General features: G+C 32.4%; 1 protein-coding gene across 2 annotated transcripts in view; it reads left to right on the forward strand.

The window, feature by feature from the left end:
* The window catches only part of Vps13a (vacuolar protein sorting 13 homolog A), a 259,461-nt gene that overhangs the window by 111,502 nt on the left and 125,868 nt on the right, over positions 1 to 22,091 (forward strand). For both annotated transcript variants that reach the window (XM_076846072.2, XM_076846073.2), the window contains exons 25-35: positions 1,387 to 1,541; positions 1,960 to 2,116; positions 5,440 to 5,519; positions 5,951 to 6,010; positions 6,214 to 6,367; positions 7,430 to 7,546; positions 7,628 to 7,731; positions 9,914 to 10,081; positions 11,540 to 11,844; positions 15,634 to 15,781; positions 19,410 to 19,557. In XM_076846072.2, the coding sequence (XP_076702187.1) occupies positions 1,387 to 1,541; positions 1,960 to 2,116; positions 5,440 to 5,519; positions 5,951 to 6,010; positions 6,214 to 6,367; positions 7,430 to 7,546; positions 7,628 to 7,731; positions 9,914 to 10,081; positions 11,540 to 11,844; positions 15,634 to 15,781; positions 19,410 to 19,557 (1,596 nt within the window). The remainder of the gene's footprint in view (positions 1 to 1,386; positions 1,542 to 1,959; positions 2,117 to 5,439; positions 5,520 to 5,950; positions 6,011 to 6,213; positions 6,368 to 7,429; positions 7,547 to 7,627; positions 7,732 to 9,913; positions 10,082 to 11,539; positions 11,845 to 15,633; positions 15,782 to 19,409; positions 19,558 to 22,091) is intronic.

A 22,091-nucleotide genomic window follows, 5' to 3' on the forward strand; every position in this document is an offset into this window, starting at 1 on the left:
AATACTCCTATTGGATGTCTGAAATCACAGATAGTACCAAATTCTATTAATACTGTGTGTGTGTGTGTGTGTGTGTGTGTGTGTAATCTGTGATTAAATTCAGTGTGCTTTTCACCTTAGTTAAGTACTTGACACTGCATGGTGAGTATAACTCTAACAGTATGACGGCAAAACTAGCGTGAATTTATTTATTTTTTTTGGCATAGTTTCACAGAGTCATCATTCCTGGAGTGAATCTTGGCAGCATCAGCATATGGTTTTTTCTTTCCTTAAAAATTACGTATTTTATCTTTTCACTTAAAAGGAATAATTTTATGACTTCTCTCTGGCATGTTTGAATTGCTACCATCACTACTCTTGGGCTTTGGGGCCAATATTGAATAAAATAAGGGTTACTTAGACAGATACAATACAGTTCTACAAGAGTCCATCTGCTAATCATAATGGTTGCTAAATGACTAATGGATGGGTATTGTATGCAGTATGAATACTGAAGGAGTCCAGGGAATTGTGCCCCCAAAGTATGCTATTTTAAATTAAAGGTCTTTGGACAGCAGTGGATGCTGGAAAAGGTTTTTTCATGATACCACACAAAGATTAGAACTGCCAAAGATGGAAAACAATGATCTTTGGTTAAACTAATGTCTCTGATTCTCCCCTGTGCATGTTAATAATATATGTATCTTTTTTCCTATTATTAGTTCATGCCAGCAAACTTGCAGACTTTTTGAGAGAGAAGGGAAACTTCTTTCTTTGCCCCTATTAATATACTGACAAAGGAATAATTCATATTCTGAGTGGAATAGTGCAAGATTTTCTAATGCTACTTAGGATAGCGTGCAGTTTAAAATTTTGGAATTCTTGGAATTTTTCATTTAATATTTTTGAGCTGTGGGTGACTGTGGATAACTGGAATCACATAAAACAAAACTACAAATGGGGTGGGAGATTGCTTCATTCAAATTTCAGGGCCTGTCTTCTGCTGCTAATATTGCAGAGTTTATATCTAAGTCCTGTTAGACTGTTCAGGTAAATGAGCTTTTTAGCATGTTACTTTGAGTATTCATGATGTGTAAAGTCTTTTGAGTGTTGTCATTTACTGTAAAATATTCTTATGAAACTTTGAAATAGACTAATGATTTCATAAGGTGATCTTTAAAGATTACATTTTATAGTTTTTCTATACTTTTTTATAATCAAGAATGTTATTTGTTCAAAAGTAATTTTATATTCTTTTCCATTTACTTTAATTCTTAGATTTCTATTAAACTTTAAAATAAATAGATCCGTAGTGTTTCAGTGTTTACATTTCAGAAAATTTATTACAATATTATTATTAAATTGATCATTTTTATTATTGACTGAAACAATATTCTTGAAATTTAGACTCAGAAGAAGAATTTTTTGATGCACCATGTAGTCCCTTGGGAGAGTTTCCTCAAGTTCCAGTTAGAGTTAAAAGTACTCAACACAAAAAATTACAAAAGCAAGATTGTTCAGTAAATTTGACTGAGATTAAAATGCGATTTGAAGTAGCAGAGGTATGTGATATGGTAAATTAATAACAGTTATTTAAATTGTCATGTCTACCATTTACAACCTCATTGCTAATAGGTACTGCATCCCAATTAAATGATGTAAATTTTCTGTATGGTGGTTCTCTTTCATCCTCCCCTTTCTTTTGTTTAAAGAATAGCTTCTTTAATCAAGAATTAGGTGTTTGGATATGATACATTGTGGGTTTTCAATACATATTTCTTAAAAATTATTATAAAAAGTGGAGTGGTGATTATATGTGGAATGGTGATTATAAAATTGCTTCTAAATTTTAAATACATAGTACATTATTTATATTATGTGTATGTGCAAATACATTTCATATATCTATATATAGCCACTATGCAAATAAATGTGATTTTTGTTTTAATAGTAGTAATTTAATTTTCCATTCTTCTTCAGGTTTTGATTCAATTTTATCACCTTGTGGGAGATTGTGAACTACCTGTGGTAGAAATTGATGTTTTAGGATTAGGCACAGAAGTTGAACTTAGAACATTTGATTTGAAAGCAAGTGCCTTTTTGAAAGAGTTCTGCTTAAAATGCCCAGAATATTTAGGTAAGAATCTCTATTTCTTAAAAATAAATAAATAAATTTTATTACTTAACTACATGCTGGAGAACTTTTAATTATTTTAGAGTTCGAATCAGTATATTTGCTCAAATATTCTCGGAGAAATATTGTGTTTGTACTATTACTATTATATTGTGTTTGTACTAGTCTATTTTCCATTGATGTAACAAAATACCTGAGACTGTAAAGGTCGGGCAAACGTCGGAGGAAAAGACCACCAAGAGACTGTCTCATGCAACAGCAAAGGGTTTATTGGGGGTCCAGCATGCTGGGGCTCAGAGCTCACTTCGGAAGAGCAGAGAGCCCCGAGAACAGCTTGAGCAGAGCTTATATACATTTTCTGGAAAGGGCAGGGACTTCACATACAGCATAACAAATCATCACATGCCGCGGGAAAATCAAACAACAACTCTTAACCATGATTAGTACATTTACTGGCAGGAACAAGTCGGGTAGGGGTGATTGGTCAGTACAAAGAAGGGTATACATTCGAACTGATTGGCTCAAGCCCTGAGGTGTGTACGTGCTAAACTGCACGGTTTCTGGGCGGCCGGGGGGGGGGGTGGTTGTCAGGGGAGATTTCAACGTACATTTCAGTGGCTTTTCTGGGAGTTGTTTTTAACTTCCACATGGATTTCAGGTTCCAAATGCAACTAAACAGAACTTAAAAACTTTACAGAACTTGAAACAAATCTTATCCTTTACATTTCCTTTCTTTAACCTTTCAAGACTGAGTTATAAGTATAGAAAAGAAGTTTAATTACCTCATAAATTTGGAAGTTGAAAGGCTGAGCTTTAGTGGCTGCATTTATTTGGCCTCTGGTGATTATCTCTTGGTGGGTGGTATGACAGCAGGAGCATATGTAGTGGAGATCACCTGGTGACACAGGAAGCCAGAAGCTGATTCAAGGGTCAGTCTCACTCTGTTGTAACTATTCACTATAATGGATACTAACTGGGATCCCACAAGAACTATATTAATGCTTTCTCTGGATAGTATCCCCAATGACCTAATCATTTCGCACTAAACTCTACCTCTTTAAGGTTTGACCAGCTTAACACAACATCCCTGAGGACCAAGCTGCCAGGACACTAATCCTTGGGAGACAAACCACATCCAAACCTTAGCAGAATTAGTCTTTGGCTTTTCGTCTTACACTTGGTAGTCTGAGGAAGGGGTAGACCAGAGACAAAATGAAGATTTTTTTTTTTTCATTAAGGAAAATCAAATGTGATTAAATCTTAAATCTACATTTAATATAGGAACACTAAATTAATTTCCTTTTACTGCTGTAACAATTTACTATGAACTTGGTGTCTCAAAACAACACAAATTTATTAAAGTTCTATAGGAAAGAAATCTGATGTTTAAGTCCTACTGTACAGAGAAAACTGTTATATGATTTATGAATATGTCAGAATGAACCCCAGTATCATGTATAACTATAAAGCACTAAGGAAAAAAAAAAAAGAGAGAGAGACCTGAGAAAATAGATTAAGGGGTCAGTGAGAGTTCCTTTTTGGAGTCTCTAGAGGAGGATCCATTTCCCTGTTTATTATGTTGTTGACTAAAATGATTTGCACATGATTTGAGTTTGTTTTGTTGTTACCCATTAGCTGTTGTTAATGCCTGCAGGTTTCTATTCAGTCTTGCATTATATCCTCCTACATCTCAGACCCAGCAAAGGCTATTTCTAACATCCTCTTCTACTTTTTGCTTCCACTCTTAACTCAGGCAGATGATCAAACATAATCTCCATTTAACTATAATCACATCTTCCAAGTTCATTTTGTCATATAATCCCTTGAGATCACAGTGTAGGAATCTTGTCTTGTTTTTCTTGTTTTTGATGGGAATGGTATTCTGTCTATCACAAAACTTAAGTTTTCCAGAATCATAATGGATCTGTTATATCTAAGAAAATAGTCCTGTTTTCTTTCGGTAAATGCCAGAATCTGCAATTATAGAATCACATGGTGAGAGTGTAATGTAGTTCAGTAAGGAACTGCCATACTGTTTTCCAAAGTGGTTGTACCATTATGCATTTCTATTGGTGATAAATAAGAGTGCCAACATTTGGTGGTATTGGAATTCTGGATTTGGGTCATTCTAATAGGTACGTAGTAATAATTTGCATATCTCTGTGACATATGGTGTGAAACCATTTTTCATTTACTTATTTGCTGTATGTATACCTTATTTGGTGAGTTGTCAAGATCTGTGGCCCATTTTTTAATCAGATTAAATACAGCCCTTATCTCTTGTTAAGAAGATCACGTAGATACAAAATTTTATTATGCTTTTTTTTTTTTTTTAACCAAGAAGCAGTTTGCTTTGATAATTGGAAAGAAAAGTATACCAGCTCAATAGTGTTCTGTAATGCTCCAGAAGTATTAGAACAGTTGTTAATTTACACTTTAGCTTATTTTTGTTTTCTCAAGAGCAAAGGATAAGAAAACCCTTGAAAATAAAACACAGGGCATACAGTTTTCACTGTACTCATTTGCTCTTGTTTTCTTGAGAGAGAGCAAATAGCACAGTTTCTCATGAAAGGTAGATGATCAATAAATATTTGTTCAGTGAATTAATAAGTGTGTAAATAAAGTGTGGATCTTCTTGGGGGGTAAAAGTGTGGTTAGTACCTGCATTAGAAAGCTGGTTTATATGCTAAAAACCTTTTAAGTTTGGAGGATTTTGTGGTGTTTTTCCCTTTAGAATAGTATAGTTTTTTTTCTCCCAGTCTCTACATATTGACTTCTAATAGACATAAGTAATTTGATGATGATGATGATTTTAAAAGGCATTATACGAAAATCTCTCCTACGGTAGTTTTCCTACAATGGCAGATTTTGAGCAGAAGCAATAATATAATTAAAACAGATTATGTGGTAATAGAGTTAATTTAATCTAAACTGTATATAAAAACTTTTTCATCACATTCCTGATCTGTCTTCTCAACAACTCGGTTTTCTAGGATTGATGATTTTTCTCTAGGAATTTTTGTGACCTGGGGCTATAAGTTTCTTCATGTCCTTTCATTTAATAGATTGCTATTTTTTCTTACCTTACCTACTGTCTAGGGTTAGGAAGGTTGAGACTTCAGTATTGAGGCACAAAGGAAGGGAATGAAATTGTATGGAAAAATTACACTTGTAGAATATAAAAAATGAAGGGAACTGAGTAAGTACATTCCAAGGACTAGAACTGGTACCGAAAAGCCTTTTTCAATTATGTTATTATTAATATTCCCTGCATTTATTTTGAATTAATTTTCCTACCAATAGATAATTAAAAATTTTATTTTTAGATGAAAACAAGAAACCTGTTTATTTGGTCACAACACTGGATAACACAATGGAAGATCTGTTAACATTGGAATATGTGAAGGTAACTGGTTCCATTTTTATCTGCTTGATAGGTTAAGTGTGCTGCTGAAATTTTATAATCAAGTTTTGAAAGTTTAGTAATATTTTGTTTGTGTAATATTTAGTCCTAGTGTAATCTCAGTAACTCCTGTCTTGATAATAAGAATGATAATATGCAACATGTATTGAATACTTGCTGTATGTGCTTAGTGCTGGAGAAGCCCATACTTAACAAATTTCTTTTGTTCTAGTAAGGAAATTGCTTTGTTCTTGTGAAGCACTTGCCTTTTTCCATAAATGTATATACTTAACCTAAAATCCGTAATCCATATATGGTTACTGTATACATACATACCCCGGGAAAATTATATAAATGCATGTTAGGACTATTATTAATTATATGAACACATTTTCCTAAGATATGCTAATAGAGTTGTTTTTTTCTTTTGATAGGCTGAAAATAATGCACCTAATTTGAAAAGTACCTATAACAATGTTTTACAACTGCTTAAGGTATGATTGGATAATAATTTACTTTTAATTGTGTGTATTTTTTTTGTCCAAGTGTATTATGAAAATTATCTCTCATTATAAAATCCTTGAGGATAAAACAATATCATAAATAGTATACTTGACAGCACAAAGCATAAGTCCTTATAGAGACTACACAAGCAAATTTTTATTGACCTGTTATTAAAATCAGCTTCGTTCTTTAGGTGAATTTTTCATCTTTGGATATTCATTTACATACTGAAGCACTTCTGAATACAATGAATTATCTCAATAACATTCTTCCACAATCAGTGGAAAAACCAACCTCAGTGTCTGTTCCAGAGACTGAAGACAAAGGAGATGTCATTAAAAAATTGGGTATCTTTCTTTAAAATTCAACTGCAATTTCTTTTTTAAACAAGTAGATCATTAAATTTAGGACTGGGACTTATTGTTAACTTATATTAATGACTTCAGGATTCTAGTGTATAGACTACTATCCAAAGGATTCATGATTTATTGAGTTAATTTTAGAAAATAATATTAAAGGCAAAGGAAACCAATTACTGCTGAAGAAAAGATTTTTGTCATGCAGCTGATTATTCAGAAGATTATACAGTAGAAATATTTGATTTGGATTAAAATTCATGCATTTAATAATTAAATAGCATTATTTTAGATTAAGAGGAATGTAAGCCTTGGTAACTTAGCATGACCCTGTTTCAAAATAAAAAATGAAATAGCTCAGCGGGGAAGTGCCCTATGATTCAATTCCCAGTGCCACAGAACAAATAAAAAAACTAACAAAATTTGAGTAATATCAGAGTTGTGAATTATTTGTGTGTGTACATTTTTTTTTCTTCTTTCAGTGCTAAGGATCAAACCTAGGGTCTCATACATGCTAGGCAAGCACTTTGCCAAATGAGCTACGTCCCCAGTTTTGTTCAGAGTGCATTTTTAATCAGAATAAGATTGAGTATCCCAGTACAAAAATTTGAAATTCTTCAAAATCTGAAACTTTTTAAGTCTCATGTGTGCTAAAATGTTTTAGATTTTGGAGCCCTGTTTTGGATTTTTGGATTAGGTGTGCTCAGCCTATTACTATTTAAAAGCAACAAAAATTTATAATTTTTCACAATGATAGGTGTTTCCTAGTAGACGTCAAGTCTTAGAAGTTTAGAATTTTATAGCTACAGTTGCTTAGTTTCAAATAAGTAGTCTCCCCTAGGAACAGTAGTTCATTTTGCTTTTTTTTTCCATTAGGTATGATAATTCTTTAGAAATCCTAAGCCAGTAGGAATTATCTTATTTTGCTTTTAGTTGATGCAAAGCAGACTTTAAATATCATTATTTATGTTGATAGTTCAGTTACTTTTTAAGTGTAGTATGGTAACTGCTAAACTTTTCCTTTTATTTTACAATATGACTTTTTTTTTATAGCTTTAAAACTATCCATGAATGAAGATATTATAACCTTGCAGATTTTAGCAGAATTATCATGTATACGGATTTTTATTCAAGATCAGAAACATAACATTGCCGAAATTAAGATTGAAGGTAATAAATCTCATAAAATTAATCCAATAAATGATTAAATGAAAGAAATAAAAACTATCAGTCATCTTTTTATTTCCTTAGGACTTGATTCTGAAATGATTATGAGGACTTCAGTTATGGAAATAAATGCCAAGCTAAGGAATATAATTGTTTTGGATTCTGATATAATGGCTGTGTACAAAAAGGTAAGAATTTGTTTTCATTAATACTACATCACTAAATATGATTGTCCTTAAAGAGTGGTTATACTTTGATAAATTTTAGCAATGTGTAGAGTTTTATAGTCAGGCATAATTGGATTATCTTGGCTCTATTCCTTAGTGGTTGTGTGATCCTTAGCAAATTACCTAATCTCAAATTTCATTTCTTTTCTTCGAATACCCTGCATGTCATAATGAGTGGATGCCAACATCAGAAGGGCTGAGATTTTTTTAAAGCTTATTTCCAGGGATGCTAACCAATATAGCTATTATGTTAAGAGAGCTGTTTGAACTGAATGCTTAGTGACTGAAGAGTAGGTGTTTTGTTACTGGATATAAAATAGTAGGGATTCTGGATTTGATACTCTTGTGGAGTTGGACAGATAATTCTTGAATAATGAGGTCTGAAGAGTGAAGGAAAATTAAATAGTAAGATCAGAAAACCCGTACTTCTTGAGCCAGGAAGTCATCATTTGGAATTTGACAAGAAGAAAGGGGAAATGCACAAATGGACTTAAGAGTATTCTAATCAGCTTTTTTACTGCTGTGACTAAAAGACCTGACTAGAACAGTTTATAAGAAGGAAAAGTTTATTTTGGGACTCATGGTTTCAGAGGTCTATAGAACATTCGCCTGTTTCTCTAGGTCTCAGAAATGGAACATTCTGAGTGACCCTGTCCCTTTTCCTCATGGCATTTAACTGATATATTTGGTGGCTCCTACATGGGACCAAATATCCTGCTGTGTCACAGCAGAAGGGGACCTCGAAAGATATTGTCCAGGGAGGATTTCTTATTCTTCCCCAAGGTATAGTTTTCTCATATCCTTGTCCCTAGAATTTTGAATCTTCACCTGAACCTTGATGGCCAGGTTTTCTGCCCTTTTGTATCTTAAGATTTTGTTCTGAGAAGTGGATAATCCTGGTGGTCCTTTGGACTTTTTGCATTGGAGTCTTCTTTCCTTTTCCAGGAATATACCAAGGAATACTCTGTCTGATGTTCTACTCTGTCTTTCTCATGATCTCCCAGAGAGGTCCATGAAGTACCTTCAGCTGAATGTGAACTAGTCTTGTGTTTATGGCTTCCAGAGTTTCATTATCTCACATCAGTTCACAGTCCATCTTTATCACTTTGTTTTGTTTTTATCCTTAGGCATTTTACCTAGCTTGTATGGTATCTGGCATCTCTCTATCCTGCTTTCTACCACAAATGAGCTGGTGCTTATCTTCTGACTTTCCTTGAAGATAAAAGTTTTCCCTTATGTTTTAGGGTGTTTTGTTGTCAAGAGACCTCCTATTTCTAATGGTTCCACGAAAAATTGTGATGGTTTATTTGGTTTATTCTTGTTTTAGGGTTTGGAATGACTTTCTCTCTAGTTCATGCATCCTAGACAGAAGCATACTGTAGACTTCTTTTCAGACCTCATATCTTTGACTCCTGAGGATTATTGATGCTATGGTTGGAATTTATTTGCCTGTTGATGGTTCTTCAGCTCCCTGTTCTTGCTTCTAAAATTTAAGAGAGTTGAAAAGACAGTAAATTAGTGTCCTTCCCATGTTCCAAAATACTAGAATACATTTTACGTCTTCTGTCGTCTCTACCATTTTTAACTGGTATTACAGAGCTTGAAATTTTAAGCCTTTGTAAGTAATTCCAAATTGACAATTAAGATGGGTCTTCACAAACCAATAAGGAATGAGGAGTATAGAAATAGGAGGTCCCTTTAAAGAATCTGGAAAATCTATTCCTATATCTCAGATCAAGAGAAGGTAGTTTTTAGTAAGTTGCAAATATAGTTTTTTTTCAGACTTTTGAAAGTGAACGAGGATTTTTCATTTAAAAGATGACTCTTGGATACAAAAATATAAACTATTAAGTGAGAATGCATACGCTGAAATTTTCTCTTCATTAAAAATAAAATGCTGAGCCATACCTACTAACATGATTTCATGACCTACAAAGGGAGCTCCAACCATCAGTTTGAAAAACTGTATAGTGTAGGTTCTAATAAAGCAGTGAGAATTGTAGCCTCATTTGTGCTGGCTTGAATATGTGGGATATTTTCCAAATATGTATGTCTTTTATTATATTTTGCTTTGTTTTGTTTTTATCCTGAGGCATTTTACTTAAAAAATGGATTCTAATCATTGAAATGTTCTCTCATTAAGGCTGTGTATATCACTGGAAAAGAAGTTTTCAGCTTCAAAATGGTTTTTTACATGAATGTAACTGCTGGTTCTGCAGACACAGATATGAATGTGGTTGACGTTCGGTTTAATTTAACTGTTGGTTGCATTGAAGTCGTTTTTGTCACAAAATTTCTATATTCCATAATAGTAAGTATTTTAATTATTTTTATTCTTTTATACTAGTTTGGAATTGGTGTATTAACTAGATAATCAAACCAATGAACAATAGCAAGAATTCCTTGCTTTTTAAAAAAATTTTAATAATTTTCTGTATACCTTTTATAATAGTGACTGAAATGTTCAGTACCTTGTTTATATAGCATCATTTTCACATGGGTATATTCTATTTAATTGAAATTATATTTTATATATTACCACATTAATATATGTAGTGTTATTGTTATATACTGTATATTAATTGAAATCTTTTATATATCATTGACTTAGTATTTGCTTTGCCTGATTTCCAGCTCCAATTTTAAAAATGCCAAACACAATTAAAGTTTGTTTTGGTCTCATGTCATTATTAAGAAAATTACATTTTTTATTTCTTTATAATTCTGTGGATGTTTGGATACTTCAAGAACTGATGTGATTCCTATATGACTTTGTGCTAAAGCTTCTGTGTTCTTAGTTGTGATATTCATATTTTGTTTTCTGTTTTACCATTGCCATCAGCTATTTTTTCCTGTGAGTGTCATACCTGTCTTTATGATGTCACTTTTTAAAAAAATCTTGTTTCTAAATTTTGGTGTATAAACTAGATAATCAAATCTAAGGATACAAATAGAATAAATAGGCCAAGTATGGCAAGTATGCATATGTATTGTACATATACAACATGGCATACATATTAATAAGATTAGCAGTTTTTATAAGAAAGGGATTCATATATTTACTTGGATATATTTGGGGGATATGGAGCCCTCTTTTGTTATTTCAGAGTTTTAATCACTTAGAACTTTTGTGATTTTTCAAATTGAGGTTACCATATAGGTTTGTAGACATAATATAAGGATGAACAAATCTTCTTCGTCTAATTTATGTTTATTACTCAAAACATTATGTCACTGAGCCCTCTTATGATACCCTTTTATTTAAAAATTACTGAAAATAAAATGTAGGTTTTTTTCAGAATGTGAAAATTAATTTTAATCAGATATATTTTATTATTAAGGTAATTTTTCTAGAATTTTAGAAATTTGAAAACTTACTTGAGAATCCTTGAAGAAAGATATTTTATCTTGTCTTTTAAAATTTACAAACATAGATGGCCTCTCTCCATTGAAGTTGTATGTGGAAATATGATTGTTTTACTTTCAGAGAAAGTATACTAATAAAAGGAATAGGTATCAGTGAAACATTCCCCTGTCCTTATTTTGCTTTGTTTAAGAGACTAGATTTTTATTTTATCAATATCTTTGTGTTTATTTCTCAATTTTTACATCAGAAAGTTAAGATTTAATTTAGACATACTTTGAATAAATAATGCATGGTTATGTGAAGTCAAGAGGTTTTCTTATGGAGGTAAGTTTAGAAACATTAATACATATTTAATAAATCTTACTAATGGTAATGTTAATAGGAATATCATTCTGTCTTTAGGCTTTTATAGATAATTTTCAAGCAGCAAAACAAGCCTTGGCTGAAGCAACTGTTCAGGCAGCAGGAATGGCTGCTACTGGTGTAAAAGAACTGGCACAAAGGAGTTCTAGATTTGCCTTAGATATTCACATCAAAGCCCCAGTTGTGGTTATCCCACAGTCTCCTGTTTCTGAAAATGTTTTCGTTGCTGATTTTGGACTTATTACAATGAAAAATACATTTGTTCAAATATCAGAGAGCCAGAGCTATCCCCCACCTGTTATTGACTTGATAACAATAAAGCTGAGTGAAATGAGACTATATAGGTAAGTTTTTTGCAAGTATATTTGTGTACAGTGTAATTTTTTCTAAATTTTTACATTAAAGACTTTGGTAGCTTAATTTGTTTACAGTGGGATTGTAGTTTATTTTAATTATACTTCATTTTGTGATTCTCTCTCCCTCAAATATTTTTGGAAATATCAATTATAGTCTTTTTAAAATTGCTTTGTATTGGAAGTGCTACAACTAGTTGGATTCAAGTGACACTGAATTCTTTTTTTAAATTTATTTTTATGAGTTCTAATCAGTTATCCATGAAAGCAGAAAGCTTTTTGATTCATTGTACTCAAAAATAGAGCACAACTTTTTATTTCTCTGGTTGTACACGATGTAGAGTCATACCACATGTGCAGTCATACATGTACCTAGGGTATTGGTGTTCATATCATTCCATCACCTTTCCTCCCCCCATGCCCTTTTCCTTCTTCCCCGTGGCCCTATCAAAATTTCTACATTCTTCTCACAGCACCCCCCTATTATGGATCAGCATCCACTTACCATAAAAAATACTCGGCCTTTGGTTTTTAGGGATTGGCTTACTTCACTTAGTATGATATTCTCCTACTCCACCCATTTACCTCAAATGCCATAATTTTATTCTCTTTTAATGCCGAGTAATATTCCATTGTGTATATATACCACAGTTTCTTTATCCATTCATCTGTTGAAGGCCGTCTAGGTTGGTTTCACTGTTTAGCTGTTGAGTGACACTGAATTCTTGACAAGCTGGTGTGACTTAAGGTTAGGGGTCCAGGATTCTATTGAACGAGGATCATGCTAATGAATAATGGTGACAGAAGATATTAAAGACAAGAGGGTAGTGATAATGTAAAAGAATATAGAGGCATATATAGATTGGAGATTCAATAATATCAGTCTTAAAAAATAAGAACTATTTGTTGATGTATTATAGCATGAGTAAAAGTGGTAAACCTGGGTCTTGTTATTCTTAAAGGAACAGTGAGAGGTGGGAGGCATCATCACAAATTAAGAAAAATTATTTTTCTTACCCTGAGATAGGCAGGTTATTGGAGAAAAACTGACTTCTGTTTATAGAACTTCTTGGAAAGCCAGGTTTCAGTTAAGATAAGAAATGAATGATATAGTTAGTGAAGACAGTTGGAAAATGTTGAATGATTTGTTATCTAAGTCCAGGGATTTTGGAAATTATAGGAAAATACTAAGATAAGAGATTTTTGTTTTATTAGTAGGCTATAATATGCATTAATACCTTGAAGTTTCAAGTGGTTCAATAACCTGGAGAGTTTGAACTGTAAGTTTCCATTGCTAAAATAGAATATTTATACTTTCATTTCATCATGTGTTGTTTGTTTTAAAGAAATGGTAGATGTAAATGAGGTGTGAATCTATTGGTAAAATAGATTGCTTGTGTTTAACAAGAGCCCACAATTGTCTGTAATAATCATAATATTTATTATTTTATCTCCAAAATGGTTAACTTTATTGATAATGAGTGTAAAAGATTGTTAACAATCTCTTGAATATCCCAAAATAACTGCTAACAATTTGGTCTTTTTGTTACAGTTCATTTTATTTGTATATATATTTAACTTCAGTAAAATTAGGATTATATTGTGTGGTTTGTGTTGTAAATTGCTTTTTTCTAACAACAGGCTGTATTTTTCCATGTTTTTATTTTGAATGCATAATTTTTTCTTAATAGTTTATTACTTAGTTTTTTAAAAAAAGTTTGTTCAGAATTTAAATTGATTCAATTTCTTTTTGATTTTATAACACTATAATGATGATTGTTTTTTTGTTTGTTTATCAGTACTGATATGATCATCTCCTTTACTTTTTTTGGACAATTCATTTCTGTAGGTTGAATTCTTACAAATAGAATTGTTCAACTAGAGTGCAATCACTTTTTCCTGAAATACCTTTAAAAAAGTAATTGGTTTGTGCAAATATACTACTTTTTTCCACATAAGCAAGGACAACAAGTTCTTTATATTGTTGTATATATCTTAATCCAATTTCTTGAATACAGTTTAGCAAATATTTATTAATTATATTACTTATGCCAATAATCTGAACTAATACTAGTAACACAACAAAGAATAAGATAAACATAGTCCAGTGCCTTCCCATGAAGTTTTCACTATAATTGAAACTCATAAGTGAACTATATACATTAAAATGCATTATATGAAATACTTTGATAGAAAAAGTTCAAAGTACTTGTAGGCACACATAGCCAAATTATCTAGCCCCAAGATGTAGAGTAATATTAATACAAAAGATTTTTCCAGAGGAAATAATGTTTTAATTTAGTATTTATGTTTCTTATAGTTTATTTACTCAAATATTTTGAAGGTTATGATCCAAGTTTTTATTACAGTGAAGAACTGGAGATAACATTTTTTCATGATAGAAGGCTGATTAAATGACTAAGGACTTAGCTCTATGTTATGATATATAGCCATTAAAGTTGAATATGCAGTATTACCCTATAGAGTTTTTAGATTCCTTATTTTATTACAGTTAAGTTGGAGATTGCAAGCATGCATTCATGGATAAGTATAATGCCACTCTATTCCATTCATCAATTGGTTTGATAACTAGACATTCTGAGAGATCCTTGATGATTCCCATATTTCTTTCCCATTGTATAAACAATAGCTAAAATTACAGTAGTATCCTGATATTCTAATTTAAGGATTTGCTGTCAGTTAAATTATAAATACATTACTAATTGTTTGAGATTGTCACTTGAAGATACAATAGGAAGCTTCTATGGTCATATTGTCCTTGAAGGGTATTTTAGTCAGCTTTTTTGTTACTTTTCACAAAGACCGACAAGAAACATGAAAAAGTTTATTTGGGTCTCCTGGTTTCAGAGGTTTATGTTCATAGATGGCTGACTCCATTGCTTTAGGCTTGAAATGAGGCAATAGATTATGGCTGAGATATGGAGGAGGAAACAGCTCAAGACACGGCAATCAAGATGCAGAGAGAGAGCTCTGCTCAACAGGGACAAAATATAAATCCCAAAGGCATGTCCCCAGTGACCTGCCTCCTCTAGCCATGCCTTACTATCTTCAGATACAACCCATTTAATTTCTGTCATTGAACCCAGTTAATCCTTTTTAGTGGATTATTCCACTGACTGGATCACAATTCTCATAATCTAATCATTTTACCTCTGAACTTTCTTGCATTTTCTTACATGTGAGCTTTGAGGTACACTTCATATCTAATAAAGGAATTCAGTGACCGGATCTCTTCTTGATTCTTGAGCACCAATCCTACTTTTATCAGTACTTGGAAAACCAAATATGGTTCAGCTTTATATAAAATTGTACATACTCAGCTATTTTGATCCATAGAAATAGAAATTTCATATGGTACAACTTTATTTCTTTTTAAAGTAAGGAAATATGCAGTATTCTGCTACATATCTGAATCAGTGTAGTAAAATGTTTTTATAATGTGGTTTTATGTAATGGTTGTTTACTGATTTTATAGAGATAGTTCTGGATTTGGTATACAGCGAGTATTTTTTGTCACTTTTTACCACATTGTAAAATGCTATTTAAAAAATTAATTTATCAGATAAACTCACCTTTGTTTCTATAGGGACAGAACATCTCTCATGTTGATATGTAAAATGTAGCCCAACAGAGTTTCTTCATCCCCAAAATTTATTGATTTCTCTTTTATATAGAAGTTTATATAAGTTAATCTTTGTCCCTCCACTCTCATCTGACTATATATGAAACAATTCATAGAAATTTTGTTTCTATTTACAGGTCTCAGTATTTTAATGATGCATACCAGGAAGTACTGGACCTATTACTTCCATTAAATCTTGAAGTGGTTGTTGAGCGAAATATGTCCTGGGAATGGTACCAAGAAGTTCCTTGTTTTAATGTAAATGCTCAGCTAAAACCTATGGAGGTAACATTCTGGTTGCTCTTTGATTTCTGTTTTTGTTTTTTTTGTTGTTGTTTTTCAAGGGAAATGTTGCTTAGGAGTATAAGAACTTTTTTGGGTAGAATTTTTATATAATCAGTTCGGTCAGAAGGGAAATTGTGACTTATTAGTCTAGAATTTTTTAATATTCTTCGTTTGCTCTTTTAACAGATACTCTAATTTAAGGATTTGCTGCCAGTTAAAATGTAAATACAAATGTAAATACTTACTGTTTGTGAAGCCTTGTGTTAGGTGCTGGAGATATAGTGACAAAGAAGATATGACATTTTACTTCATGTAACTTACAAGTCTAAGGCAGTGGTTGGTGGTGATGGTGATCTGGAATATGCAGTAGTTAGATAGTAAAAAGTGAATGGACACGTATTTAAAATAGTTATAAATTGTGATAAATTCCATGAAGGAAACAGTCAATTAGTTGTATTCATGGAGAATTTAGTGGAAAGGTCTAGGCTGGAAATATTATTTGATAAGTTATCAGCATATAATATTTAAAGCTATGATAAAATATGAAATAACCTATAAAAAAGAAGTTAAAGGAAGAAAATGTCTAGACGAGTGGGGAGGTTGAAGGTGAAAATGGTAAATGTTGTCATCACCTTAGTTATAGCTTTGTCTGTTCATTGACATTACTTTGCAGATCTCTAACACACCACCCACAAGTCCTTATTTTTCCCTTTTGACAGGATTGAAGTCAAAACTATTATCACATGCTTTACTGAAGTGACAGCAACATATACTCTGTTTATTCTTTAAGAAATCTACTTAGATCCTTCCCCGCCTTCCATCCCCAGTTTTCCTTTCTATAAATTTTTATTCAAAAAGAGAAAACCATCACTTTTGAGATTTCAGACTTTTTAAGTCAAAATTATATACAGTGTTTAAAATGTGATGGTGTCTACTGAAAGTCTTTAAGCTCTTAGTAAGTATAGGGTTGGGGATGGATGGTGTCTTCAGATAAATATTTGAAATATTTAAAGTCTCTTTATATTGGTAAGAGAACAGATAGAAACTTAAAAAACATAAATAGCATATTCTACCCAGAATGCAGGGAGATCCACACCCCACTGTGTTATTAGGCAGATTTTCATGTGGCAACAGAGATTTTGTTTTCGCTCACTGTTCTCAGGGGAGACTTCATGCAGAATATTCATGTGATGCTGCAGATCACCTGCAAATACCTGGGTGCCTTCTGGGGCAGATTCACTAGGAGGAAGTTCAGTCTTCCCCTACCCTGATTCACCTGAACAATTAGCAAGTATTGCCGTAGCTCACTCCACAGCCCACATATTTTATCCCTTTTGGATCTTATGTTTATACCCTAGGACCTTATTCTCTGTCAGAGAGAAGCTGGAATGAAGTCATTTAGTCTCATGCATGCAGACCAAGTACAACAACTTTTGATTTCTGCCTGCCCTGACTTGTAGGAGCCATACATCAGCGGTCTTGCAATCCTTACAATTCTTCTAGCTTCTTCCAGTGAGCTGCTGTCTAGATTGAAGAGTTAGGATTAAAAGTCAGTATTTGAGGGGACTTCATTGTACTGTACTAATTGAAAGAAATGATTTAAAAGTTCTAACATTTAATTTCAGTTAACTAATTTATATGAGCATATTATTTTTTGCAATGCTTGCACCATAATGAGCACAAGATAGTGTCATGAGTAAAAAGAGAATGAACGAAAGTTTAAAAAAAAACAGGCAGCATGAGTAAAGTATATATGGACTTTATCTTAAAAACTAGATGAAGTACAGTCAAAGGAAGCCTGATTTCAATACAACTGTAAAATTTTGTGTAATTAAAATCCCTTTAGCTTTTTACAACCAGAAATAAAAACAGTTTTGACAAGTTTAGAAGTAAGTCACAATTTCACAATTAAAAAAATTGTCTTGATCACATACATCAATTTAAAACTAATTTTTTTTTCATATAAATGCTGCTACTTTATTCATGGTTCTCCAAAGAAATAAATAATAGGAATGGTGTGGTAGGGGTAAAAGGGAGAGATTTAGCTTAAGAAATTGGTGCATATGATGTGGAGGCTAACAAGTTCAAAAGGTACAAGGTAGGCCAATAGAAGGCACAGGAAAATGTTGAAGTTGCAGCAGTCTGAAGGTAGCCTGCAGCAAAATTCTTGCTTGAAAGGGGTCAGTCTTCTTTCTAGGGAATGCATTCAACTGATTGGATGAGGCCAACTCTGTCATGGAAAGGAGTCTCATTTGCTCAAAATCTACTGATTTAAATGTTAATCTCATCTAACAAAAAACTTTAGAAGAATGTCTAGAATAATATTTGACAAGATATTTAGCTACTGTGAACCAAACTAATGAAACATACCATACCTTTGTGTGTACATACAATTAACCACTATATCTCTCATAATAGGTCTTATGGTGTTGGTATAGGTTAATTTCAAAACATGTGGGGTTTGAAGTTAACTGTGAGGGAGTTATTGAAGTTTATGTGAACTTAAGCATTTTACTTAACTGTTTAGGTTTATTTTCTTATAAAATCAGGATTATATTTCACATACTTAAGACTTTTGTGAGATTGAAATAAAATAATTCATGCAAAACACATTATATATTTCATCACACAAATATACTGTTATTTTGGCTGTTCTATCTTTTATAAAATAGATGATTAATAATCAAAAATGTCCAAAGTATTGGATAACTACTGACCAATGAAAGTTCATTTTAAAGGTTTAAAATTACTGGATTATTTGGTACATTCATAACAAGTAGTTCACTGGCAGTAGTTATCTAATTTAGTTGTGTATTTCACAAATTCCTAAAGATCACATGGCATTTAGAAAACTGAATGTTCTTATACATTAAAATTTTAATCTAAATTTCAGTTAGAGAGCTAAAATTAAATAAGTTTTTCATTTTTCTTACATGAGAATTTTAAGGGAAGGATATAGGGGTATTAAAAAGAACAAATCTTTTTGTTGTTGTTGTTGTTATACCAATACCGAGACCCTCAAATAACTCTCAGACCACACATTGCCATTCTAATTAAGCTTTTATTGCTGGCAACCAGCAGACACTCTAACTCTCTAAAAGCAAGATGGTCAGAGTGACGTGCCTACCTTCAGTTGGCCTCATATTTAAGCCAAAAACAAAAACAAAAAACCCACAAAACGGACGTTTGAGGGTTTAGCCAATATAAGCAAGAAAGTACAGAAGCTGAATTGTGCAGTTAACGAGACAGTACAATGGGTACTTTGGTATTTCCCACAAGACTTTCCAGGTTGGCATAGCAGCAGGCAAGCAGAAAGGAAGTGGGTCAAAATGATCCTAGTTGAATACAAGTTAGAGAATAGTTACTAAAGTCTAGACGGTTAATCTCTAACAAGGTACATTGCCCTAGAAATATAGAAAGCAAAGAGAACGATTTTACATTGTATAAGAATTGCTAGGTAACTATTGATGGGTACAGAGTTGGGGCTTTCCCATGGGAGAAGCATTTCTTACATGATATGGAGTCTCAGGGTAAAATGGAGTCTGTTTGGTCATTGCCTTACCCTGGCCCATAACATTTTTCCTTGTATTTTCCTTTTTTTATTTTCCTAAATTATTTTTTTAAATAGTTTATTCTTAGTCAAGAAGATATGACTACTATTTTTAAAACATTATATGGCAACTTATGGTATGAAGATGTTAATGCCTCACCTGCTAGTGTGAAAGACCACTCTGGCAATTCTAATGGAGTAGCTAATGCTTCATACCATTCAGGAGGTAAGTTAACCTTAAATTAGCTCCCCCTTTTCATGCTTTCTGTCCTCTCTCTATTTATTCTCCCCTTCCTCTCCTTTGTCCCCTGCCCCATCTCCCTCTTTTCTCCTTTCTTCTATTCCTTTTTTCCTTTCTCCTCTCTTTCTTTCCTTTTCCTTTCTCTTTCTTCTTCTCATAGGATTAATAAATCTCTTTCTAATGCTCTAATTCCATTTAGACATTCATAAATTATCTCTTTTATTAGTCATTCTGTTGATATTTATCCTTTGAATTAAAATTTCTAGTTCTGTTTTGTTATTTTTTTCTCAGCTTTCCTATAGGTCCTTCCATCTGCTTGCAACCCTCTCCCTTATCTTTATAATAGTATACAATGGTATTAGGAATATCAAAATATTATGAGTGTATATAGAAAGATGATCATTGTAAATGATGGGTTTTAACATATGTTTTCAAGATAAATGGCTGAAAAATAGGATAGAAGGAATCATAACTTAGAAAGTTGTTTTCCAGTGTTAGATCCAAAGTGCTATGTGGAATATAGCTGGGTGCTAAGTTCAGTACTAGCATGTGAAAAATTGGGTTAGTTAGGAATGCTAAGATGATTTTGATGCACAATAATGAAATGTTATCTTCATTGTACAATTTGGAGATCCCCAAACCTACCTACCATAAAGTAAAACCTACTAATCCATGATGTCTACATTTTCAAAGCCCTGAGGTATTATATAGCTTTACCACCTGGAGAATCCTTACACAAAAATAACCTTACATTTACAGCAGTACTGGAAACCCATCCTTACTATCTAATCAACACAGTCCTTTATTGTTAAACATAAATGGTCAGATTTGAGGAAAATCACAAGAGCACAAGCATGAAAGAAAAAATAAATACATTAGTGTTTTCTAAAATAAATAATTGAACAGTATATACTTATAGTGCAGAAGTGTAGCATACTAAATTTTGCATAATTGAGCCACTGTTAGCAATTCTCTAAAATAAAGAAATTCTCTTCTCTCACATTCTATTTTAGAGAGTTGCTTTATCGAAACTGTAGCAGCAGAGGTAGTATCATAATAAACTATAAGTCCCCAAAACACAGGGATGAAAAAGTGTTGCTTCAGTTCAGAAAGCCCAATTCCAGAATAATAAATACTGCAGGGGAAATATCTGAGAGAATGAAAGCTTCCAAATATGTATTAAACTCTGTATTTAAGTAAAATATCAAGTCAACTCTTATAAAGAATCTACCAGATTTTAAGCAGCTTGAGTAAACTATGTCTCCCCATGTAAAAAAAATTTCCTTTTTTTAACTATCAGAACCAAAAATGTAAGATTTTAAAAGTTATGAGAAAAAAAGAAACAGCCTGCCTACTAGGGGCTTGGGAAACAAATGACTAGATTATTGATTGTGTGTGTGTATGGGGGGGTGTATTGCTTTTGCATTATCAGTAGAACTTGATAAGTTGGGAATCTGGATAATAGGTGAAAATAGAGCAATATTTCAGAATTCTGAGAAAACTGGTTTTAAAGCTAGGATTCTGTATATGGCCAAACCATCATCTAAAATGTGAAAACAAAAGAATTCTTAGATTTTTCATTGATTAAAGTGTACTCTGGGCTGGGGTTCTGACTCAGTGGTAGAGCACTCTCTTCGCACTCTGAGTTGGAACCTTAGTACCACATAAAAATAAATAAGTGAAATAAAGGTATTGGTCCAACTATAACTAAAAAATACATATTAAAAAAATGTACTCAAACTCCCAAATATCCACACCTAAAAAATTGAGTTTAAAAATATGTTCCAGCAAGGTAAACTAGGAATCAGAAAAAGGAAAATATGGGATCAAACAATAATGGTTCTACCCAGGAGTACATTTTAAAGAAATCCCAAAATTATATAAGTGACTAGGCTGGAAGTACTTGGTCTTCATTAAAAAGGAACCGAGACTATTTAATGAACAACAACAACAACAAAAAAAAAAAAAAATAGAAAAGAAGAAGAAGAAGAAAAGTTAGGTAGAATTATGTCCTATATCCTAATAAAAGTAGCATAAATTGTACATAATTTGGTTTTCATTAAAAAGGAACCGAGACTATTTAATGAACAAAAAAAAAAAAAAGAAGAAGAAGAAGAAAAGTTAGGTAGAATTATGCCCTATATCTTAATAAAAGTAGCATAAATTGTACATAATGAGGACTTAACTATATTTTATAAGTGGCATAGACAGAATGGTAAGTTTTCTGTTTTTAAGAAAGAAATCTGTATATTGTAATGCAGAAATATAGTATGCTGAATTTTCCATGATTTTTTAGCTACTGTTAGAATGGGAAAGAAGAATTTTCATTTTTGAGAGATGCACCAGTGTAGCTAAAGTTCCAGAGGCAGTATTATAATAAACTATAAATCTCTTCACTGAAAAATACTACGTAGTGCAACAATACATGAAAGACTATGTAGGTGCCAAACCATTTGTAGATGACCTTCTTCTAAGTTAGGATTTCTTACCTAGCAGAGCAGCTCCCTTGCTGTGACCTA

This window comes from Callospermophilus lateralis, chromosome 2 (assembly GCF_048772815.1).
Source record: "Callospermophilus lateralis isolate mCalLat2 chromosome 2, mCalLat2.hap1, whole genome shotgun sequence".
In the NCBI taxonomy this organism is placed as follows: domain Eukaryota; kingdom Metazoa; phylum Chordata; class Mammalia; order Rodentia; family Sciuridae; genus Callospermophilus; species Callospermophilus lateralis.